Source organism: Arvicanthis niloticus, chromosome 26 (assembly GCF_011762505.2).
Source record: "Arvicanthis niloticus isolate mArvNil1 chromosome 26, mArvNil1.pat.X, whole genome shotgun sequence".
In the NCBI taxonomy this organism is placed as follows: domain Eukaryota; kingdom Metazoa; phylum Chordata; class Mammalia; order Rodentia; family Muridae; genus Arvicanthis; species Arvicanthis niloticus.
The window spans coordinates 28,889,168-28,914,601 of NC_133434.1; the positions used below are offsets into that span (position 1 = coordinate 28,889,168).

A 25,434-nucleotide genomic window follows, 5' to 3' on the forward strand; every position below is an offset into this window, starting at 1 on the left:
GGAGGGAGATGGGAGAGGGAAATAACTGTAGTTGTGACCAGTTTACCCTCATTCTTCCTTCTTATGGAAACCTGGATTTGAACTACAAAAAACATGGTTGTCATTTTCAGTAAATTAAGGGGCAATTTAGCAAGCAACAATTTAATGGGCTTCTTACCAGGTCTTAATGAAATCAGTACACATTTTCTTTGACAGGCCTTGAGATAGCTTGTCACCTCTCTTCTGCTAACCTAGCCAATGTCTAAAAGATTCTGTGGCCGGGAAAAGTCTGTCCTTCAACTTTTAGGACTGCCTCACATGGCCCAGTAATTTGTTTTCTGAGTACAGATTTTGATGTATGAAGTGCATTCTCTGCAAAGGAAGTAAGTTACAATGTTTTACTCTTAAGACCTTGTTTCTCAACCTTCTTAATGCAGTGACCCGTTAATACAGGTCCTCACGTTGTGTTGACCCCCAACCAAAAAAACTATTTTTGTTCCTACTCTATAAGGTAATTTTAACCTGTTATACATTACAACGTAAATATCTTATATGTAAGATATCTGGTATGTGACCCCTGAGAAAGTTTGCCAGCAGCCCCCAATCCCTCCCCATTCAGAAGTCTGCACACACTGGTCTAAGACTAAAATGTTTTCACATTCTGCCAGGCTTATTCAAGGCCCCAAAGACCCCTTGAAGATAGTTTCATGTTACAATGTTGATTCGCTCTTGGATGCACAATGACTGCCATTTCAAGCTGACAGACACTAACATTGCTAGAGTTGCATTTGAGGAACTGAATCTGCTTCTTAGGACGTCTATCATGGTCACTCTGTATTGGACTGAGAAAAAAATAACCATCTGAGCCTTTTCTTTTAATTTTTAAAAGTATAAAAGAAAAATAAAAGTAGAACTAAGCAGAAATAGAAAGCAAGCCACAATTTCACCAACCACCGGGACACACGGGTGAACTTCTCATTTAGTTTATTCTATCTGTCCTCTCTGCATCTCTCTATACATCAGTTTCTGGGACAGCCGGCGGTGTCCCTTGCGCCTCTCCCACGGGGGTCCCAGCACAGCTCCACGCCAGCCCCCATCCCGCGCCCCGGGTGCGGACACCCCGGAGCCGGGTGGTGAGCTCCGCCGCGCCGTCCCCCAGTGATGACGCGCTTCCTGCCCTCCCGGCGCTCGCGGGCCGTGCGCTCGCGCTCGCCCTCGGCTCCGGTTCCGCGCCGGGAGCCAGCAGCGGCGGCGGCGGTGGCGGCGGCGGCGCAGCGGGAGCGGAGCTGGCTGCACTCGGGGGCTGGCGCTCCGCAATGAGACAGTAGCTGCATCCCCGCGGTAAGGCGCGGCGCGTGGCGCTGCCCAGCTCTCCAAGCCTGCATGCGCGCTGCAGGGATTTCCAGTGCCTTTCCCTCCCCTCTCCAGAAGGAATATGTGGGTGGTTTTCTTCTCGGGGTTATGTCTCCTAAGTGATGTCAATGTAGAAAAACCCTGTCAAGCTTCTAGATGTCATTGCCTAGGACGGTTTTTTAAATATATATATACAAGAAAAGAAAAATAAATTGCAACGAATGCACCTGTCTATTGCACATGTAGGTTTCTTCTCACTCTAGCGGGTTGCCGGGGTTTGCAAACAGTCTTGCAGCCGGAGCCCGAGAGCTGATCCCTAGTCTTAGGCAGCTGGTCCCCTCCCCGGCTCCGTCCTCGGGTTTCCGGGAACGGGGTCGGGAAAGCGGCTTGGTCTGTACCGAGGGGCCCCTGGGCTCCGTCGGTGACCCCGGCGGCGACTGAGTTGACAGAGAGCGGAGCGGCTTCATTCCAGCACTGGCTGCCCGGACTTCAAGCACCACTTTGCAAACAAGTCTCCTGCCCCGGCTGGTGGAGAAGGACACCCCGGGCTGCTTCCTAGCCCCCGACTCTGAGACCTGCGGGTTGTAGGACTCCCCCTTTCCTTGGCTGTGTCGCCAACAAGCAGCTGCTGGCTGCGGATCGAAAAGGGAGAGCGCGGGGCAGGGTTTGGACCTAGCTTGGCGGCCTCTAGTCTCCTTCCCTGACCCTCCTGAGCTGAGATTTCGCGCCGCAGGAATCAGGAGGGATCTGGAAACTGGCGTTTGGGGCCCAAGGAACGACTTTCGAAGGCGCCATATTTTCAGTGGGGTTGTTTTTTTTGTTTTTTTGTTTGTTTGTTTTTTGTTTTTTTTTTTGTTTTTTCACAGAGGCTAAGGGGGCGCTCACTTTCCGAAGCCCCCGGGGGAAGCCCGAGGGATCATGGTTGGGAAAGTTTGCGCGCCCGGGCGAACTAAAAGGCGGTTGTCCCCACAAGGGCGCGCCAACTGCGTCGCGACAGCCAGGTCTGGCTAGGCTGGGTCTGGGGGCTGGGGAGCAATAGCGGTGCAGGGGACCGATGCATGTGGCTCTCCGGTGTCACAGCAAGGGGATCTTTGCGCTTGGGGCTGCTTGGCGCAGAGCACACGCCCCTCTTTTTCCACCCAGCGAGCTTGTACCATCAGTGCTCTACCCATGCTCAAGGTTCCCCTCTCCCTAGCCCTGGCGGGATGCTGAGTTTTTTCAGTTCACCATCCCCAGCACTGGGGCTCTTGGCGCGCTCCACCTGGCGCCATGGATCACTCCAGGCTGGAGAGGAAGCCACTAGGTTTGTAGATGGTCCAAGGGCCTGGCTTATATGGATCAGCCTGTAGCCTCCTGTTGTCTCCTAGCTTGTGGAGGCGACAGGAGTAGTAGCACTAGTGGCTGTGTGCAGGGCTCCCTCTTGCAGGGGACTGGAGGAGGAAAGGGGGGCGTTTCCCGAAATCAGGGTTTCAGGTGACACGTGAGAGAACTTGGTTTTTTGCTGTAAGTGATGGGGCAGAGATGGAATGAGAGGAGGCTGTGTTAATGAAAACGAAGTCCGGGTTATTTCCAGAGAACCGGAAGAGGAGTGAGCTGAAGTTTTGGTCCTACGGGCACCCAGGAACACTTAATTAAGAGCACCTTGGTACTCATAGTGACAGTTTTGATTCTGATAGCTCTTGGGCGAGGGAAGTGTCATTCTCAGTGTTCTAGCTCCTGGATGTAGTGACTTTTTAGAAGTGGACCCGTGGGGTAATCTTGACTTTTGTTCATACATAGTGACCTCTACTTTCTTGTGAAGGGGTGGGGCAGAGTGTGTTTGCTGACCTGTGATTGGCTGAGTGCAAGAATGTGTTAGCTTTCCTCCTTGGTGTCTTAATCAAACAGTGTCACTGTTTGAGGTCCTGTCAGCACTTGGGGTCTTCATCATTGGAAAAGATTCAGGAAGGACCACAGAAATCTAATGGGTGTGTGTCTGGGGACAGCAGAGACTTTTATGAAGGAGATACAGCCCTGACATCAGCAGTTGCCCATGTCCTTCATTAAGTGCCACAGTGTGAAAGTTGCCCTTTCAATTTACAAGACTGTACCTTCTTTTTTCTTCTCCATGGGGATCTCCATGCAGGAAGTGAGAAGGAAGGGCGGCTGTTCAGTGGCCATGAGAAGGCCAGTGCAGGAGTGCATGCAGGAATGCTTTTCTCCCTTTAAGTTGAACACTAGACGGGTGAAAATCCCAGATAACAGTTGTCCAAAATTAGGATAGCCAATGTTGGTGAGAGAATTATCTGCTGAAAGCCCCTCTTTAAATTACTTTGACATTTCCAGGCTTAGCTCAGAGGTGGCACACTGAATCCCATCAGTAGAGGGTTCTTAGCCACTGTCCACCCTGTGCCTTTGTGCCCCTTTTCAGTTGTGTAGGGAATTCTATGGGATCCTGAGGGTCTCTCACTTTTGGCTTTGTGTTTCAGACTTCTTTCTATCTCCAAGATAGAAGTAAAACATTCCAAGCTTGATCCTCAGGAGTAGTTGTTCAGAACAGTTGTAGGCTATGTGTATGTTTCAAATCCACCCTGTCCAGGGTTGTTTGCCAATATAGTTCCCTTGAGGGCATTTTAAATTTACTTATTTTTATATGCATGTGCCTGCCCCATGTGTGCACAGGCCAGAAGAGGTGGTTGGATTTCATGGTAACTGGAGTTGTAGGCGGTTGTGAACCACAACTCAGATGCTGGGAACAAGCAGGTATCCTCTGCAAAAGCTGTATGTGCCTTTACCTGAGCAGCTGTGTCAGTATGTGCACCACATATATTGTTGCCCAGCTTTTAAACTGGATGCAATGAAAATTAAATTAAAGGAGCTTTTAAAATGTTATTTAAAATCATACTCATTTGTCTATCTGTTTATCTATTTTTTGTGTGGGGGCATGGGTCAGGGATGCCACAGGCCACCCTGTTTAGAGATCAGAGGAGTCAGCTTTTGTACTATGTGGCTCCCTGGGATTAAATACTGGTCATTAGGCTTTGTGGCCAGTGCCCTTTACCAACCATCTGTGTCCTCTCATCAGCCCCAGAGATGCTTTATTTCAGGCCCTCTAATATTTAATCTCAACTGTACCACCTTAATGTCCATTGAATTTTGTATGCCTCTTTCTCCATGTATTATAACCAGGCTTTACTCTCTCTTGTCCGGTTCTTACCATCATAACTTCATAGCTTGATCAAACTGCCTGTTCCCCCCACCCCCCCAGTAAGACTTTGTAACTTCAAAAGGTCTAGAAAAGTGCTTTTGTGGGTTGGAAAGTTGCCAATCAGTTTACCAGGCCATGTGACAGGTGGTGTGTGCATGCAGAATGCCCAGGCTCTTAGGATGGTGTCTGGGACTTGTGATGTGTGACGTTCTTGCTCCAGGATTTTTGAGTCCGAATGTTTTCTTGGGGCTTTTGGGTGGTGTTTGACTTACAGGAAGTACTAAAACCAGTTAAATCATTCAAAACAATTTTTATTAGGCATAAAAAAATGTTTAAGGGCAAGAAGAAAAACATAAAAAGGAGGCCAGCCTTCTAGAATTCTCGTTTAACAAAGCCAACTGGTGCCTTTTTAATTACAGTATTTACCCCATCCAGAACTTTTTAATCCGATTGCTTTTCTATTTAATAGCAAGGCTAGCTCAAAAGTAAGCCAAACACAGCTATTACGAATAATGGGGAGAAGTGGTTGCTTAACCAGAGGTTCTCCCTGAAGTTGAGCTCTTCCAAAGGTTCCTGCTGCTCCCCTTCCCAACAAGCAGGCACAACTCAGAAGGTGAGGCAGTCCCAGAGGGTAAAACAGAAGTGAAAATCTCTGACTCCCTGGCACTTGTCATTTATCTGACAATTGATGGACAAGCTGAATATAAGAGTCATAGTCCTGAGAACCTTTCTTCACATGTTGCCCTGAGCTATGAATTAAGACCAGGCTCATTTGCAGCCCATTTTACAGATGATTTTCAGAGTCGGTGTCAGCCCCCACATTTTGTTTTGTTCTTAAGCAAAAATTCCGTTTCTACAGACTGACACTGGTGTAAAGCCTGGAGCAGCTCACAAGCTTTTATTTTGTCTTTTTACTCTTCCACCTTAACAAACAGAGTCTTCTGTGTCTTCCATTCATTTGTCCAGCAGAAGCTCTTGGGGGTTTATCTTGCTGCTCTGGTAAGTAACCCTGCCCTCACCACACACATCCTATCCCTAGAGGGTAGTGCTCTTGTTTTGTGTTTATCTCGAAGATAAGGTGGGGGAGATAAGTGTGATTGACTGGGTTCTGGAGCCCAGAGCAATCAAAGGATGCACCAAGGGAGCCCAGGCAACTCCCAGAACTGAAGCTGGGCTGCAGGGGTGGCTCAAAGGTTAAGAGCCCGGGCTGCTCTTGCTGATGTTGTTCCAGAACCTGTGTGGCAGCTCACACCTCTCTGTAATTCCATTTCCGGTTGATATGATTCCTTCTAGCCTCTGTGGTACCAGATATGCACATATATACATACATACACACACACACACACACACACACACACACACACACACACACACATATACATACATACATACATACATACATACATACACACACACATATATATATACATTCTGGTAAAGAAGAAATCTATCAAGCCAAACTAAAACCAAAACTCATACATAAATATGAAAAGCAAATGAAGAATGGAGCCTCACTTCATGTAGACCCATTCCTGTCCTCAGTTCTCTGGACCCAATTCTGGTTCCTGACCATCCTCAATCTTCGTGATCCTCGCCCTTTCTCTCACCTTGCTGAGTACCTGCCCTTGATTAGACCCACCCTCTGCTTTGCTTTCACTGAGCTAAACCCCCTGACCCCCCTCCCCACTAATGAGCCTGGCTGGAGAAGTCACTGGGCCATCTGCACTGCCGTGATCGTGTGAGATTGCTGTCAGCCAGTGACTTGGTTTACCTGGCACTGGTCTCCCTGGCTTCCTGTACTGAGTCAGCTGACTCACTAGTGAGGAGTCTGCATTAGCCCTGGAGTTCATTCTGTCTGCACTTCTGCAGCTGTCTCCTTCCCCTCCACATCATCAGAGTCCCTCTTTGATGGATTGTCTTCACAGGAGATGATGTAACATCTTCATCTTAGGCAAAAAGCAGCAGCAGCAAATGACATCCCTTACCTTGTGTCCTAGCTTATTTATCTCCCATTTCTTTGCTTTCCCTTCTTAGCATATATTTAAAAAAGAAGAAAAACCCCTTTTATTTTCTGTGTTCGGGTGTTTTATATACCTGCACATCTGTGCACTATTTGTGTGCCTTGTACCTGTGGAGGCCAGAAGAGGGCATTGGGTTGCCTGGAAGTGGAGTTACAGGTGGTTGTGATCCACTGTGCGGGTGCTGCAAACTGAGCCCAGGTCCTCAGTAAGAGGAAACATGCTCTAAAGCCATCTCCCCAGCCCTGCAGCCAAACAGTTTTTTTTTTTTTTTTTTCTTTTGGAAGTTGTCAGGCTCTGTTTTATTATTCATTTATTTATTATTTCCTCTGCATTCACTGTGTATTCCTTGGCTGGCCTCAAACTTGCTATATAAACCAGGCTGGCTTTGAAGTTAAAGAGATTTGCCTACCTCTGTCTCCTAAGTGCTGGGATCAAAGGCGTGAGCCACCATGCTGTGCTTGCCCACTCATTTTCTTTTCCCAGTTGACTCTGGCTTTGCCCTACTCTTGTGGTCAAACTCTTCTTAAGGGAATGCAGAGACAGATCAGTGGCTTTTGTAGAAGAAGCAAATTTGGTTCCTAGGACCTCCAGCTTACCACCTGTAACTCAGTTTCAGGGCGTTGGATAACGTTTTTTGGACACCATGGGCACCTGTACTCATGTACACAAACCACACACATAGGCACAATTAAAAAGCATTCAATCTTTAAAACAAAAATTTCCCAGAAACTTTTTTGTTTTTGTTGTTGTTTGAGACAAGGTTTCTCTGTGTAGCTCTGTGTGTCCTGGAACTTGCTCTATAGACCAGGCTGGATTTGAACTCACAGAGATCTACCTGCCTCTGCCTCTGGAATCATGGGATCAAAGGTGTATGCCACGAAGGCAATAGCATTCTTGCACATGTTGTGTTTGCTATGTATAGCCCAGTAGGGATGGGCTCTCAGTGTCTCTCTGCCAAATATGTTCTTTTCTATGTTAATTTTGATGCCTCTGAGAAGACAGGTGCATCATGGAAATTTATTTAATTTCATATTTACTCTTTAATAAGAGAGAAATTGGGTATCCCTGTAATGCTATATGATTCTGAAGTTTATATAGTAATAAACCAGTCTACACAAGTCTTCACTGAGGACATGAACTGTCATCCCAAGTTGACCATGGCACCTGAAGGTTGGTATCTCCAGGGACGCAGGCAGGAAGTACATGTGGAACTGTCAGTGGATAGGTGGCATTCCAGGCTTCCGATCTGGGAGCTAGTGAATCTGACTGGACATCATCAGTGATGAGTTCCCATGAAGCTGTCCAGAAGATGCAGACACATCAGAATCCCAGGGATCCATGGAAAGCAGAGGGTTATCAGACCAATCAAAGAGAGTACCTGAGAGGAGAAATACAGAGTGCATAAACATGGCACCCTCACTCTCCCTGAGGGTCTGCAAGTAGTTGCCTTGTCTCTGGTTCAGAGGTAAACTAAGGACAAGCCCAAATTTTATTGCCATGAGGTGACAGAGGAAGTTAGACACACAGAGCAGGCTGCTATGTGAAGTAAAGGCCTGTGGGAAAAGGACTTCCCTCAGTTGTGTGCTCTGCTCTATACACAGGTGATGCTACACTCTGGGACCTGAAGAGTCCTCTTTACACAAGAGACTCACCTGGGACTTGGCCTCTGTGACCCAAGATCTTGTACAGGTCCCATGCATAAGGAGAAGCTAAGCGTTCAGTCCCCGGCCTCTCAGTACAAAGAGTTCTGTGCAGATCCTTCATGTTCAGCATCAGTTGAAGGCAGCTATGCCAGCTCTTCCTCAGACCCCGCTTATAGAGGCGCCTGCAAAGAGACTTGGCCTTCTTCTTCATCTTCTCGCCCGGGTGCCCGATTTTATACTCAACCACTTCCCACTCCTGCAGGAAGATCCAGATTTCGCGCTCAATCCATGGGCTGTCGAAAGAACCTGCAAGGGACAGATGGACGTGATGAGGATATATATCAAAGGTCACACACATGAACATGTCAGCTCTTCTCTGGGACTCTTGCTGCACAGATTGGTCAAAAATGGCTTCACTCAGTTATCAGGTGGTTATGAACACTGTCTTGCCAGCCCTGTTACAGCACCTACCCTGCTCCTAACAGCAAGAAGTACATGCACTGGGAAAGCAGAGGTGCCTGCAGTTTTAGGGAGGATGTCTCAGAATACAACGGGATCCACAGCATTAGTGCTGTCAGGGAATGTTGTACCTGCATAGACTCAGAACCACATCACTACTGGGAGACACTGCATCAAGTAACACTGAGTGCCAGTCTATCCTGGCCATAGATGTCCACATCTGGGCTCTTGCATCTACTCACAGTCACAGAACAAAGAAACAAAGGAGCAGAGTTTAGGATTTAGCACAGATTTGACCCTGAATACCTGAGGACCTTCGACCTTCCTGCTGTGACCTCCTTCTCCTGTTGACTTCGTCTTCGCTATTTCTCACTTTGGGCTTGATTTGCATCTCTGTCTGCAGAAATGAATAAATTGAATATTAAAACATATTTCATGCTACAGGAATCTCTGTCTCTTAGAGGTGAATGGCCCCAGGAACCAGCCTTCTGTTGCATTAGCTAAGCAGTGGACTCTTACTTTCTCATCCACAGGTGCTGCTCCATTGCCGCCTAACGGGAAAGCTTGGCCTGTGCAGTTAAACCAAGGAGAGTCTAGAGTGAACAGGGCAGATGCCCTTGATCATGTGGAAGGTAAGGAACAGAAGCACCTCTCCTTTGAGAGGCTCACAGCCACTCTCTCCACTTCACTTTCTCCTTATTATCTAGAGGGTAAAACTCCCTTTCAAAATCTAATAAACTCCAGCTCTGCTTCAAAGATAATAAGGTATCAGAAAAATTGTGTGAGACTATAATTTCCTATCCTATATCACAAAACATGGGTGTCTGGCAGATGGCCATAATGCCATCCACTCCTAAGAGATATGGGGATTCTCACAAGTTCAGCATCATTCTTGGAGACACAGTTAGTTGTGCGCTGCCCTTGAGTAATTAAGACACTGACTCAATAAATTAAAACCAAGAAACCCAAGGACAAAATAAATCTAGTTCTTGTATCTCTGCAAATTACAGGTATGGGTTCAAATTCAAGGTAGTTAACCATGTTTAGCCATATGTTGAGGCAAAAATATCCCAGCTATCCTACAGAAAACATGAGTGAATTACCCCCAACACACCTGCAGTTTCTCTCCTAAGCTTCCATTGCTGAACACAGTGAGGTAACTATTATCCACTGTGTCCTGGTGTTCACAAGATTCTGGAGTGTACAGAGAGCTCTGCTTACTTCCCTGGATTTGTGCAACCCTAAGAATCCTGTGCAAATGTGGTTCTTTATAAGGCTTTTTGGTTTGGTTGAATCTGTCCCACCACCACCCTAGGAGATCACAAAACAGGCTACTATACCCAGCAAAACTCTGATTTAACATAGATGGAGAAACCAAGGTATTCCATGACAAAACCAAATTTACGTAAGTCTTTCCACAAATCCAGCCCTAAAAAGGAAAATAGATGGAAAACTCCAACACAAGGAGGGAAACTACACGGTAGAAAAAGCAAGAAAGTAATCCAAAAGAAGATAGCCACATAAACATAATTCCACTTCTAACAACAAAAATAACAGGAGGGAACAATCACTTTTCCTTAATCTCTCTTAACATCAATGAACTCAATTCTACAATAAAGTGATATATGCTAACAGACTGGATACATAAAAAGGACCCAGCATTTTCCCGATTGCAGGAAACAGACATCAGTCACAAAGACAGACACTACCTCAGAGTAACAGACTGGGAAAAAAATTTCCAAACAAATGGTCCCAAGAAATAAGCTGCAGTGTCCATTTCAATATTGAATAAAATAGACTTCAACCAAAAGTTATTTTTAAAGGAAGGACATTTCATAGTTATCAAAAGAAAAATTTACCAAGATGAACTCTCAATTCTGAACATCAATGCTCCAAATGCAACGGTACCCACATTCAAAAAAGAAACTTTATTAAAGCTCAAAGCACACAATGCACCTCACACAATAATGGTGGGAGACTTCAACACCTCACTCTCAGCTATGGCCAGATCATGGAAACAGAAACTAAACAGACACACAGTAAAACTAAGAGAAGTTATGAACCAAAAGTATTTAACAGATCTCTATAGAACATTTCATCCCAAAACAAAAGAATATACCTTTTTCTCAGCAACTCATGGTACCTACTCCAAACTGAACATATAATTGCTCATAAGCCAGGCCTCAACATATACAAGAAGAGTGAAATAATCCTGTGCATCCTATCAGATGACTATGGACTAAGGCTGGTCTTAAATAATAACAAAAACAACAGAAAGACCACATACATATGGAAACAACAATGCTTTACTCAATGATAACTTGGTCAAGCAAGAAATAAAGAAATTAAAGACTTTTTAGAATTTAATGAAAATGAAGGCTCTTCATACCAAAACTTTTGGGACACAATGAAAGCAGCGCTAAGAGGAAAACTCACAGCTCTAAGTGCTTACAAAAAGGAACTAGAGAGAGCATACACTAGCAATTTGACAGCACACCTGAAAGCTCTAGAACAAAAAGAAGCAAAGACACCCAAGAGGAGTAGAAGGCAGGAAATAATCAAACTCAGGGCTGAAATCAACCTTGTAGAAACAAAAAAAAAACTATACAAAGTAACAACAAAACCAGGAGCTGGTTCTTTGAGAAAATCAACAAGATAGATAAACCCTTAGCCAGACTAACCAGAGGGCAGAGAGACAGTATCCAAATTAATAAATCAGAACTGAAAAGGGAGACATAACAACAGAAACTGAGGAAATTTAAAAAAATCATCAGATCCTACTACAAAAGCTTATAATCAACAAAACTGAAAAATCTGGATGAAATGGACTATTTACTAGACAGATACCAGGTACCAAAGTTAAATCAGGAGCAGATAAACCATCTGAACAGTCCCATAACCCCTAAAGAAATAGAAGCAGTCATTAAAAGTCTCCCCACAAAAAAAAAAAAAAAAAAAAAAGCCCAGGACCAGATGGTTTTAGTGCAGAATTCTATCAGACCTTCAAGGAAGACCTAATACCAATTCTCTTCAAACTATTCCACAAAATAGAAACAGAAGGAACACAACTCAATTTGTTCTATAAAGCCACAATTATGCTCATACCTAAACCACACAAAGACACAACAAAGAAAGAAATCTTCAGACCAACTTCCTTTATGAATATTGATGCAAAAATACTCATAAAATTCTCACAAACTGAATCCAAGAACACATCAAAACACTCAACCATCATGAGCAAGTAGGCTTTATTTCAGGGATGCAGGGATGATACAATATATAGAAATCCATCAACGTAATCCACTATATAAAACACAAAGGGAAAAAATCACATGATCATCTCACTAGATGCTGAGAAAGCATTTGACAAAATTCAACATCCCTTCATGGTAAAAGTCTTGGAAAGATCAGGAATTCAAGGCACATACATAAAGATAGTAAAAGCAATATACAGCAAGCCAGTAGCCAACATCAAACTAAATGGAGAGAAACTTGAAGCAATCCTACTAAGATCAGGGACTAGACAAGGCTGCTTACTCTTTCCCTTACCTATTCAATATAGTACTGGGAGTCCTAGCCAGAGCAATTAGACAACAAAAGGAAGTCAAAGGGATACAAACAGGAAAGGAAGAAGTCAAAATATCACTATTTGCAGATGATATGATAGTATACTTAAGTGACCCTAAAACTTCCACCAGAGAACTCCTAAACCTGATAGACAACGTCAGCGAAGTCGCTGGATATAAAATCAACTCAAACAAATCAATATCCTTCCTCTACTCGAAGGATGAACAGGCTGAGAAATTAGGGCAATGACACCCTTCACAATAGTCACAAATAATATAAAATACCTTGGTGTGACTCTAACCAAGCAGGTGGAAGCTTGTATGATAAGAACTTCAAGTCTCTGAAGAAAGAAATCAAAGAAGATCTCAGAAAATGGAAAGGTCTCCCATGCTCATAGATTGGCAGGATTAATATAGTAAAAATGGCCATCTTTCCAAAAGCAATCTACAAATTCAATGCAATCCCCATCAAAATTCTAACTCAAAGAGATAGAAGAGCATTTGCAAATACATTTGGAATAAAAAACAAAACCAGGATAGTGAGAACTATTCTTAACAATAAAAGAACTTCTGGGGGCATCACCATCCTGACCTCAAACTGTACTACAGAGCAATAGTGATAAAAACTGCATGGTATTGGTACAGAGACAAGCAGGAAGATCAATGAAATAGAATTGAAGACCCAGAAATGAACCCACACACCTATGGTCACTTGATCTTTGACAAAGGAGCTAAAACTGTCCAGTGGGAAAAGGACAGCATTTTCTACAAATGGTGCTGGTTCAACTGGAGGTCAGCATGTAGAAGAATGCAAATCAATCCATTCTTCTCTCCTTGTACAAAGCTCCAGTTCAAGTGGATAAAGGACCTTCATATAAAACCAGATACACTAAAACTAATAGAAGAGAAAGTGGGGAAGACCCTTAAACACATGGGCACAGGGGAAATTTTCCTGAACAGAACACCAATGGCTTATGCTCTAAGACCAAGAATTGACAAATGGGACCTAATAAAATTGCAAAGCTTCTGTAAGGTAAAGGACACTGTCAATAGGATAAAACAGCAACCAACAAACTAGGAAAAGACCTTTACCAATTCTACATCCAATAGAGGGCTAATATTTAATATACAAAGAACTCAAGAAATTAGACTCCAGACAATCAAATAACCCTATTAAAAATGGGGTCCAGAGCTAAACAAAGAATTCTTAACTGAGGAAACTCGAATGGCCAAGAAGCACCTAAAGAAATGCTCAACATCCTTAGTCATCAGGGAAATGCAAATCAAAACAACCCTGAGATTCCACCTCACACCAGTCAGAATAGCTAAGATCAAAAACTCAGGTGATAGCAGATGCTGGCAAGGATGTGGAGAAAGAGGAACACTTCTCCATTGTTGGTGGGATTGCAAGCTGATACAACCACTCTGGAAATCATTCTGGCAGTTCCTCAGAATATTAGACATATTATTACCTGAGGACCCAGGTATACCACTCCTGGGCATATACCTAGAACACTCCAACATATAACAAGGACACATGCTCCACTATGTTCATAGCAGCCTTATTTATAATAGCCAGAAGCTGGAAAGAACCCAGCTGTCCTCCAACAGAGAATGGATACAGAAAATGTACATTTATACAATGGAGTATTACTCAGCTATTAAAAACAATGAATTCATGAAATTCTTAGGCAAATGGATGGAGCTAGAAAATATCATCCTGAGTGAGGTAACACAATCAAAAAAGGACACACATGGTATGTACTCACTGATAATTGGCTATTAGCCCAAAAGCTCACAATACCCAAGATACACCTCACAGAGCAGGTGAAGCTCATGAAGAAGGAAGACCAAAGTGTGGGTGCTTCAGTCCTTAGGAGTAACAAAATACACATGGGAGCAAATATAGAGACAAAGTGTGGGACAGAAACTGAAGGAGGGGCTTTCCTGAGACTGCTCCACCTGGGTATTTATCCCATGTGCAGTCACCAAAGGCAGACACTGATGGGAATGCCAGGAAGTGGATGCTGACAGGAGCCTGATAGAGATGTCTCCTTAGAGGTCTGCAAGAGTCTAACATATACAGAGGCAGATGCTCACAGCTGACCAAAGAACTGATCATGGAGTTCCCAGTGGAGGAGTTAGAAGACTGAAGGAGCAGAGAGGGTTTGTGGCCCCATTGGGAGAGCAACAATACCAACCAACCAGAGCTCCCAGGGTCTAAACCACCAACCTGGGAGCACATAGGGAGGGACTCATGCCTCCAGCTATATATGTAGGGAAGGATGGCCTTGTCAGGAATAGGTGGGAGAGGAGGTCCTTGGTCCTGTAAAGTCTGGAAGCCCCAGTGTGGGGGAATTCGAGGGTGGAGAGGAGGGAATGGGTGGGTCATTGGGGCACATTGTCATAGAAGGAGAAGGGAGGATGGAATAGGGGGTTTTCAGGGTGGGGGAAATGGGGAAGGGAGATAATATCTGAAATGTAAAAATATCCAATAAAATATTAATCTAAAAAAAAAAAAAGGTTGGGATGGTGCACACCTTTAATCCTGGCACTTGGGAGACAGAGGCAGGTGGATTTCTGAGTTTGAGGCCAGTCTGGTCTACAGAGTGAGTTCCAGGACATCCAGGGCTACACAGAGAAACCGTGTCTCAAAAAAAAAAAAAAAAAAAAAAAAGTCAAGAGAGGGGCAGGGAGTTGGTGATACAGGCCTTTAATCCAAGCCTCCAGAGGCAGAGACAGGTGGAGCTCTGAGTTCAAGGCCAGCATGGTTTTCTTTTCCTTTTCCTTTTCCTTTTTCTTTTTTTGTTTTTGTTTTTTTTTTGTTGTTGTTGTTGTTGTTGTTTGTTTTTTGTTTTTGGGTTTTTTTTTTTTTTTGAGACAGGGTTTCTCTGTGTATCCCTGGCTGTCCTGGAACTCACTCTGTAGACCAGACTTGCCTTGAACTCAGAAATCCGCCTGCCTCTGCCTCCCAAGTGCTAGGATTAAAGGCATGTGACAGCACTGCCTGGCAGCCTGGTTTTCATAGGGAGTTCCAGGCAAACTGAGGCTACATGACCAGACTCCATCTTTAAAACACAGAAAAGCTCATGAGAATTCTGCAATGGAAAGATCGGATGATGCTTCCTGAATGCACTGGTTAATATAGCCATTCTGATCCAGGTTGGTGGTGCATGACTTTAATCCCAGCACTAGGGAGGGAGAAGCAGGGGGAACTCTGGGAGTTGGAGGTCAGCCTGGTCTACATAGCTAGTTCTAGGACAGTCATTGCTACAAAGAGAAACCTTGTCTCCAACAACCACAAAAACCTGCCTATATATTTACATATTATATGTATGTAATATTTATACTTTATACAGACACAAACACACACATACAGTTTTTGAAACTTTGTCACCTTGGTATTATATGGCCCTGATGTGAAACAGCAGCTCTGAAGTATGCTTGTCTCCAAATCACACATGAACCAAATCAACCGAATCAGCTTCAAGTTTGCACAGGAGGATGGTGAGTTAAATTTTATTATAACCTAAGCATGTACATCTACACTACAGTGAGAAGCTTTCTTCAACTTAAAGCTGTAGAAAAATGAAAATGGTCTACTCTGGGTATTTAGATAAAAAGACTTAAAGAGATACAGAAATCAGGGCAGGGAGTGTAGTTCAGTCTGTAGAATACCTGCTCTGAAGACTGGGAGCCCGGGTTGCATATCCAGCACTACATGAGTCAGACAAGGTACTGTATGCCTGTAATCCCAGCCCGAGGGAGATGGAGGCAGGAGAATCAGAAATCCAAAGTCATCTATAGTGACTATACATACTGACTATAAGTTAGTATCCCAGTCAGCCTGAGATGCATGAGATGTCTAGAAGAAAGAAAAGAAAGAAATGAAGGCAGACAGGAAGGAAGAAATTGGGGGAACAAATCTAATGCTTGGCATTTAAAATATAATTTGGGGGTGCTCCCAGTGTCACAGGAAGGGACACATGAACAAAGTGAGAGTAAGCCAGCAGGGCAACTCTCTTTTACAAAGGGATGCACAATGACCTGGTGTGCTTAGCACAAGCTCACCAGGGTGGGAAGTTCATTATGTTTCTACTCTGAAGTAGAGAGAGCCACACTCCAACTGAAGCTAATTCATAAGTGGTGCAAACCGGAAGGGTGTGCCAGAGAGTCAAGTCTCTGGAAGTTCTGGCATCCAGGGTTTGGGCAAAGAGGGGTATAGAATACCAGCCTGTAGTAGGCTATGAAGCTTTGAAGACTGAAGAAGACTTTCACAGGGGACATAGAAGACTATTTAGGTGAAGAAAGGTGAAATGAAAGGGGACCCGAGTTTGCTTGAAAATGTACACTCAGGCAGGTTTGGTGCACATTTGCAATCCCAGCACTTGGGAACCTAAGCAGGAGGATTACAGATTTGAGGCTATCCTGATTTACCCTAATGATTTCTGAGTCAGCCTGGGCTACATAGGGAGACCTTGTCTGAAAAAGAACAAAAAACCCAGGAGACACACAAATAGACCAAAAAGTCAGTGAATTGAGTTACATGACATATTCTGAGATTGTTGGAGTTGGGTGATTGGTTTCATTTGTATAATTTTATATTTTGCAATTCTGCTTACTTTTTTTTACATAGTTCTAGAATTTCCTGACCTTATCCTGAGAATAATGCCTACCGATCAAGAAATAATAACAAATGGAGAAGAAGAAGATGGTTCACTGTTCCTAGGAAAAAAGGAAGGTATGTCTAGATTTGTATATGTGTAGAATATGGTAGAAGGTACTGAAGAAGCTGGTTAACACAGCACTCTCCTGAACTAATCCCAGCACTTTGGAGACAGGGGCAGGTGGATCTCTGATTCACATAGCAAGTTCCAGGATATCCAGAGCTACATAATAGAGAAACCTAAATCAAAGGAAAGGAAAGGAAAGGAAAGGAAAGGAAAGGAAAGGAAAGGAAAGGAAAGGAAAGGAAGGGAAGGAGGGAAGGAAAGAAGGAAGAAAGAAAAGTAAGGAAGAAAGAAAAAAGAAAAGAGAATGGAAGAGATATAGAGAGTGAAAAAGAGAGAAAGGATCTCAGAGCAGGGGAAAAAAGACAAAAGACAGAGAGGCGACTTACAAATATAATTTTGTGGCTGCATTTGAACCCAGGACTTCTCACACACTACGCAAGCCCTCTTTGACTGAGAGAAGTACAGCCATTAGGTACACTTCCAGAAGGTGATGGGTAGAGATTGTGTCCAAAAGGAAAGACAATAGTTTTTTAAAGTCAGCCTCCTATCTGTGTGTCACTGATTTATTTTTAACTTTTCAGAAGTTTTGTCATTTACCCGAGACTAGGAGACTGAGCATTTGAGGGCCCCCTTCAGCAGAGCTACTCTGCCTGACAGTGCTGTGAGCACTGTATCACAAGGCCTAATGTGAAGAGTCAGGTCTGGAGAGATGGCTCATCACTTGTTATTCTTGCAGAGGACCTCAGGGCTCAACTCCCAGCATCCACATGGCAGCTCACAGACTCTGAAAGTATAGCATATCTGATGTTCTCTTCCAATCTCCGCTGACAATGCATGTATGTGGTGTCCATACAGGCAAGGAAATCATACATGTAAAATAAACTGTTGGGTCAGGCATTCATCAGTATCAAAACAAGCTTTTGTGTCAATCCACCAGCATTTTACTTTCCGTTTTCAGCATAACAGCAATGAGCAAGGCTGGAGAGATGTCTCAATGGTTAGGAGCACTGACTGCTCTTCCAGAGATTCTGGGTTCAATTCCCAGCAACCACATGGTGGTGCTAGATATAGTTACAGAGTAGAAGAGGGTTCAGTGTTAGTAGAAAAAAATGAACTTATGTCTAGGTTTGTGTATGTGTAATAGAAGAGGATCCAATGCCCTCTTCTGGTGTGTTTCAATACATACATAAAATAAAGATTTTTTTTTTTTTAAACAAAGCACTGGGTCAGAACACAACTTGTTCTTTTATTTTCTGATTCTTTTAGAAATGTATCTGGCTGTCAGCTGTGGAGGTGCATTCCTTTATTCTCAGCACGTGGAAAGCTGATGCTGGGGATCTCCTAAGTTTGAGTATGCCTGTACTACACAGAGAAACTCAGTCTCAAAAACAGGGAATAAAATTGAAAGCAGATGGATTTAACAATTGGAGAGGACAGGAAGCTGGGTGGGCATGGAGGGAAAGAGGACGATCAGGGAGGAGGAGAGGGGAGAGATATGGGGTTGTGTGAATAGGACCAAAATGCATAGTGTGCATGTTTGAAATTACAAAAGAATTAATAAAAGTATTATAAAAGGGGCCGGAGAGGTGGCTCAGCAGTTAAGAGCACTGACTGCTCTTCTAGAGAACCTGAGTTCAATTCTGAGCAACCACAAGGTGGCTCACAACCATCTGTAATGGGATCTGATGTCCTCTTCTGGTGTGTCTGAAGACAGCTACAGTGTACTCATATAAAATAAATAATCTATATCTATCTATCTATCTATCTATCTATCTAAATTGTATATATAATTTTTAAAAGGAACCACATATGCTTAAAATTAATAAATAAATTATCAGAGTTCATATTTTCTCTCATCCTTACCTGCTTTTTTCAAGATTCTGCAGCAGATCAACTGTAGAAAGTTTGTAAAGATTTCCTGACAGCTGTAGGAACCTCTGAGTTTGTGGTAACACACCTAATACGCAGAAGTCAGCCTTTGAGGCAAGCTGAAGAATCTCAAAAGTCCCTGCACCAATGGTGGTGTAGAAGGTGAGGCTGGGAGAGAGTACCAGCACATTCAGGATGGTGACAGGGCAGATCTGCTAGAACTCTGGCCCAGCAGCAACTCCAGGGGCTTCCAGGCCTGAAAGACAGAATACAGAACTCAGAGGACTTCACCTCACCTTTATGTTTAGGTCTGGCCCTCCACAAAAGAATGTTATCTCAGCAGTTTCTAAGCCCCCGGAGCTTGTTACTTGGAGGGAAGGGATAAGATGTAAGGAGATAGTTAAAGTTTCCACAGTTGATTTGGACCTAAGTATGACTTCTCCAATCTCTAACCTCTAGAAGAGGTTACTGCTTTTATTCTGGGAGGAAGCCTGTCTTGCTCATAATGGATCCTGGCAACCATGGAACAAACTGATTCAAAGAAACAAGCAAAGCACAGTGGTCCTGGACATGTGTCAGAAATAGACCCAGAGCTGCTGGTTATCACCCTCAAGTTGTAGGGAAAGTACCTATGTGTTTTCTGCTTGTATTCCTTTACATTTCCCAGTTGGTGGCTTAATGTATAAAATTGAATATAATTAAAGAGATACATGTGATCTAACCATCTTATTTTCTTTATGAAAAATCCATTCCATGTAGGGTAGACTTTGAAAGATTATTCTCTACATAACAATAATATGTTATTTAAAAATTAAAGTTGATCTGATGCCTAAACACCAGGCTTTCCTGCCATTCACAGAAATCTCTCTGAGTCTGCCTCTGCCTTCTGATGCTCAGATTATAAAAGTCACTTTTTTTACAGTTTAAACCTGAACCACAGTATCTTTGTATGGTGGAACGTTTCATGAAAATATAATGATAATAATAAATATTATTATTATTAAAACTTTTTTTGTATTGAAATAGAGAGCCAGTTCCAAGTATGGTGGTATATATCTTTAATTCCACCATTCCAGAGCCAGAATCCTGAGATCTCTGTGAGTTCAAGACCAGACTGGTCTATTTAGAAAATTCTAGGCCACCCAGTCTATACCTTAAGTTCTAGGCAAGCAAGGGCTATGCAATGAGGCCCTTCTTTTAGAAATAACAAACCAACTAACCAAGCAGCCCACCCACCCACACACCAGGGAGCTGGAAACATGGATCTGTGGATGAGTGTGTGAACTGCTCTTGCAGAGGACCTTAATCTGCTTCCTAGGAACCATGTCAGGCAGCTCCATCCTCTAAGACTTTGGCTTCAATAAATCAGGCGTGTACAATCATCATGTATTCATGTCCAGAGAGTGACACACACAATTAAAATAAAAGTATTTAAAATCCTGAATATCTAAAGAGACAGAATTAGTTTATTGACTAATTTAAATGTGTGTGTCTGTGTGTGTCTGTGTGTGTCTATGTGTGTATGCACATACCATAGCACACTTGTGGAGGTCAGAGAACAAATTTCAGGAGTTGGTTCTCATCTCCCATTTTTGAGCAGGTTCTTGTTTCTCTGTGGCTGTGCTGTGTACCTAAGATTTCCTGGCCCAGAGTTTTCCCGGTGATTCTCCTGTCTCTGCCTCCAATCTCACTTTCTTCCTTGCTAGAAACAAACAAATAAACAAACACTTGCATGGCAAGCTTTTGTGCTAGCCAAGGCTACATAGTGACATTCTGTCTCAAACTTAAGACAGTGAGGAAGCAGCCAAAAGACCAGGGTCTCTGAAGCTCTTCACTCTGTAGTAACAATGTGGTCTAAAGTCAACTTAACTTGACAAGGTAAGTATTGGAATTGTTCTAGACAGTATGGCTTTTCTTTTCCTTGATTGAGACACAGTCTCATCCCTCTTCTGTTCCAGGCTGGCCTTGAACTTCCTAAGTGGTCAAGAATGACCTTGAACTCCTGATCTTCCTGCCTCCCCTTCTCTAGTCCTAGGATGACTGCCAAGTGCTACATCACCTGTTTTTCCAGTCACATTTTCACAGCCTTTTGCAGTCTGTTTTATAGATTCCAGGAGAAGAAAGGGCAATCTTAAGCAGGCTCCTAGTTGGGGATGATAATAACCATTTCATAAGCCCATATGACTATTTTTCTTTTCTGAGAGAATATTAAAACCATGTCTAAACTCTACAGTGAATAGAAGTTCCACATATCAGAATGCCAAATATGTAAAGTATATTAGTTTTTGTAAAATGTAACACATTTGCTCTTCAAATAGAACAACTTACAAACTCATGTATCATTCTCTCTGATAATTTTTATATAATAGTGTCTTTCCCAGAATGCATTGAAGAGAGAAGGGGAGAGTTTAGAAAATCGAAAGATTTCAAGGGAGAAGCCTGCACTGTCTTTTTCATCACTGGTTCTGAGTAATGGGAGAATTTTTGAAAAATGTGCTTTGTGCTTCTTTGTTTCAGGGAGAACACACAAATATTGGGTTTTTTTGGGGGGGCGGGGGTTGGAAGATTCATGAATTATTGGCATGTTAAATCCTAGACCGTATTTTAACATGGTACAAAATTCAATTTTTTAGACTTTCACTTTGATGGAGCTGAGGAAATGTGAAGCAATTGGGGAGGGTAAGGATCATCGAGCTTTGGGAGGAGGGCAGGGGAGCACCTCCTAACAGCTGACTCTTTAAGTGTTGTGTGAAATCTGAGTTGGTCACTGCACACCTTACTCAAGAAAAATTTTAGTCTTTTCTTCTTGTGGCTAGATGTACTTGGTGTAGGTGATTTGAAAGCTTTCTCTTATTTATGACCCCAAACACTCGACTGCCATACATTGTATCTATATTCATATCTATATATCATATTCTATATCCATGGTCTAATCAGTAAGAAATGAGACTTTATATAAGGTCATTAAAAGTGTCCAAACCAAAAACACAGGACCAGATGGGTTTAGTGCAGAATTCTATCAGACCTTCAAAGAAGACCTAATACCAATGCTCTTCAAATTATTCCACAGGATAGAAAAGAAGCAACACTACTCAATTCATTCTATGAAGCTACAATTACAGTTATACCTAAACCACACAAAGATCCAACAAAGAGAACTTCAGACCAACTTCTCTTATAAATATCAATGCAAAAATACTAAATAAAATTCTCACAAACTGAATTCAAGAACACATTAAAACAATCCACCATCATGATCAAGTTGGCTTCATTCCAGGGATGCAGGGATTATACAATATATGGAAATCCATCAACATAATTCACTATATAAACAAACTTGGAAGAAAAACACATGGTCATCTCATTAGATGCAGAGAAAGCATTTGACAAAATTCAACATCCCTTCATGGTAAAAGTCTTGGAAAGATCAGGAATTCAAGGCACATACCTAAACATAGTAAAAGCAATATACAGCAAGCCAGTAGCCAACATCAAACTAAATGGAGAGAAACTTGAAGCAATCCTACTAAAATCAGGCACTGGACAATGCTGCGCACTCTCTCCCTACCTATTCTATATAGTATTTGAAGTCCTAGCCAGAGCAATTAGACAAGAAAAGGAGGTCATTGGGATACAAACTGGAAAGAAAAAGTCAAAATATCACTGTTTGTAGATAATATGGTATTATACTCAAGTGTTCCCAAAAATTCCACCAGGGAACTCCTAAATCTGACAAACAACTTCAGAAAAGTCACTGGGTATAAAATTAACTCAAACAAATCAGTAGCCTTCCTCTACTTAAAGGATAAACAGGCTGATAAAGACATGACACCCTTCACAATAGTCATATATAATATAAAATACCTTGGTGTGAATCTAGCCAAGCAAGTGAAAGATCTCTATGACAAAAACACTTTTTAAGTCCTTGAAGAAAGAAATCAAAGATCTCAGAAGATGAAAAGATCTCCCATGCTCATGCATTGGAAGGATTAATATAGTAAAAATGGCCATCTTTCCATAAGCAATCTACAAATTCAATGCAATCCCCATCAAAATTCCAACTCAATTCTTCATAGAGATAGAAGGAGCAATTTGCAAATTCATTTTGAATAACAAAAACCCAGGATATCAAAAATTATTCTCAAAAAGAAGAAGAAAAAAAGAACTTCTGGGGGAATCACCATCCCTGACTTCAAGCTGTATTACAGATCAATAGTGATATAAACTGTGTGGTATTTGTACAGAGACAGGCAGGTAGATCAATGGAATAGAATTGAAGACCCAGAAATAAACCCATACACTTATGGTCACATGATCTTTGACAAAGGACTGAAATCATCCAGTGAACAAAAGACAGCATTTTCAACCAATGGTACTGGTTCACCTGACAGTCAGCATGTAGAAGAATGTACATCGATCCTTTTTTATATCCTTGTACAAAGCTCAAGTCTAAATAGATCAAGGACCTCTACATAGAACCAGATACACTAAAACTAATAGAAGAGAATTTGGGGAAGATCCACTTAGGCACAGGGGAATATTTCCTGAACAGAACACCAATGGCTTATGCTCTAAGATCAAAAATAGCCAAATAGGACCTCATAAGATTGCAAAGCTTTAAGGCAAAGGACATTTCAATAGGAAAAAACAGCAACCAACAGATTAGAAAAGATCTTTACCAATCCCACATCCGATAGAGGACTAATATCCAATATATACAAAGAACTCGAGAAATTAGACTCCAGACAACCAAATAACCGTATTTTAAAAATGGGGTACAGAGCTAAACAAAGCATTCTCAACTGAGGAAACTCGAATGGCCAAGAAGCTCCTAAAGAAATGCTCAACATCCTTAGTCATCAGGGAAATGCAAATCAAAACAACCCTGAGATTCCACCTCACACCAGTCAGAATGGCTAAGATCAAAAACTCAGGTGACAGCAGATGCTAGCAAGGATGTGGAGAAAGAGGAACACTTCTCCATTGTTGGTGGGATTGCAAGCTGATACAACCACTCTGGAAATCAGTCTGACAGTTCCTCAGAAAACTGGACATAGCATTACCTGATGACCCTCGTAGGCATATACCCAAAAGATGTTTCAACATATAACAAGGACACATGCTTCATATGTTCATATGCAGCTTTATTTATAATAGCCAGAATTGAGAACAACTCAGATGTCCTTCAACAGAGGAATGGATACAGAAAATGTGGTACATTTACACAATGGAGTACTACTGAGCTATTAAAAACAATGACTTCATGAAATTTTTAGGCAAAGGGATGGAACTAGAAAATGTCATCCTGAGTGAGGTAACCCAATCACAAAAGAACACACATGGCATGTACTCACTGATAAGTGGATATTAGCCCAAAAGCTTAGAATACCCAAGATACAATTCACAGACCACACAAAGCTCAAGAAGTAGGAAGACCAAAGTGTGGGTGCCTTGGTCCTTCTTAGAAAGGGGAACAAAATACAGGAGGAAATACTAAGTGTGGAGTAGAGACTGAAGGGAAGGTCGTCCAGAGACTGCCCCACCTGGGGATCCATCCCATATACAGTCACCAAACCCAGACACTTGTGGATGCTAAGAAGTGCATGCTCATAAGAGCCTGTTATAGCTGTCTTCTGAGAGACTCTGTCAGAGCCTGAGAAATACAGAGGTGGATGCTTGCAGTCAACCATTGGATGGAGCACAGGGTTCCCATTGGAGGAGTTAGAGAAGAACTGAAGAAGCTGAAGGGGTTTGCAACCCCATAGGAAGAACAACAATATCAACCAACTAGACCCCCTCAGAGCTCCCAGGGACTAAATCACCAACCAAGGGTACACATGGAGGGACCCATGGCTCTAGCTGCAAATGTAGCAGAGGATGGCCTTTTGGGGCATCAATGATAGGAGAGGCCCTTGGTCCTGTGAAGGCTTGATGCCCTACTGTAGGGGAATGCCAGGGTGGGGAGGTCAGAGTGGGTGGGTTGGTGAGGGAACACCCATATAGAAGCAGGGGAAGTAGGGATGGGATAGGGAGTTTCCTGGTGGGAGTGGGGGGTGGGAAACTGGGAAAGGGGATAACATTTGAAATGTAAATAAAGAAGATATCCAATAAAAAAAACCAACTACAACAGCAACAACCACAAAAACAAGCAAACAAACAAAAACAAAAAACCAGACACTTCCTTAAAGATACCTGGCAGCCCTCACCTTGTACTCTCCCTCCCTTTATCTTAGGAATGACACCAGGACCAGCATCTGCAGGCTTCTTAAAGAGAGAGGAGAGAGATGCTGTTCATCCAGATAGAGTGCTGTGCAAAGACCAGAGCCAGCTGCCTCCTTCTACAGTGGGAGCTGGGCCTTAGGTGAGGGCTGCTCCCAGGACAGGCTCCACAGCATGAACACAACCTTTCTCACACCTTCCTGCAAGTCAGAACACTGACTGTGGGCTTCCCTCACTCCTCAGATCCCTCTGTGTGACTCAGAGCCTCTCAGTAAATAAAATATATGGTTAACAGATGCTATGATTGAGGAATTTCTTAGTGGCTCTGGCTATCATTTCTCTCTCCTGAAGACCTGCCTTCCTCATAGCTCAGCCGCATTGGCTTCTAGGACATCCCCCAGCTCC

General features: G+C 42.9%; 1 protein-coding gene and 1 long non-coding RNA gene across 8 annotated transcripts in view; one reads left to right on the top strand and one right to left on the bottom strand.

The window, feature by feature from the left end:
* Positions 1 to 1,150: 1,150 nt before the first annotated feature.
* Positions 1,151 to 25,434, top strand: part of LOC143439283 (uncharacterized) — a 32,379-nt gene continuing 8,095 nt past the window's right edge. Inside the window, exons 1-6 of one of the 7 annotated variants that reach the window (XR_013107584.1) lie at positions 1,151 to 1,320; positions 9,176 to 9,274; positions 15,568 to 15,715; positions 16,845 to 16,949; positions 21,881 to 24,641; positions 25,044 to 25,326. This is a non-coding gene — a long non-coding RNA (uncharacterized LOC143439283). Of the gene's footprint in view, positions 1,321 to 5,440; positions 5,519 to 9,175; positions 9,275 to 15,567; positions 15,716 to 16,844; positions 16,950 to 18,207; positions 18,786 to 18,818; positions 19,532 to 21,880; positions 24,928 to 25,043; positions 25,327 to 25,434 lie in introns of those variants that run through there. The other 6 variants (XR_013107586.1, XR_013107583.1, XR_013107585.1 and 3 more) reach the window with 6 other exon arrangements.
* On the bottom strand, positions 8,145 to 19,195 carry LOC143439282 (uncharacterized protein MSANTD5-like). Its single transcript, XM_076925423.1, has 3 exons — positions 18,805 to 19,195; positions 8,949 to 9,039; positions 8,145 to 8,489 (listed from the first exon to the last, which is right to left on the bottom strand). The coding sequence occupies exons 2-3, from the start codon at positions 9,031 to 9,033 to the stop codon at positions 8,176 to 8,178; spliced, it is 399 nt and encodes a 132-aa protein (XP_076781538.1). The 5' UTR covers positions 9,034 to 9,039; positions 18,805 to 19,195; the 3' UTR covers positions 8,145 to 8,175.

Coding starts and splice junctions, on each gene's coding strand:
- LOC143439282 (XM_076925423.1), bottom strand. CDS start 9,033: ATGCAAATCAAGCCCAAAGTGAGAAATAGCGAAGACGAAGTCAACAGG. Junction 8,490..8,948: donor GGAAGGTCGAAGGTCCTCAG/GTATTCAGGGTC, acceptor TGTCCCTTGCAG/GTTCTTTCGACAGCCCATGG.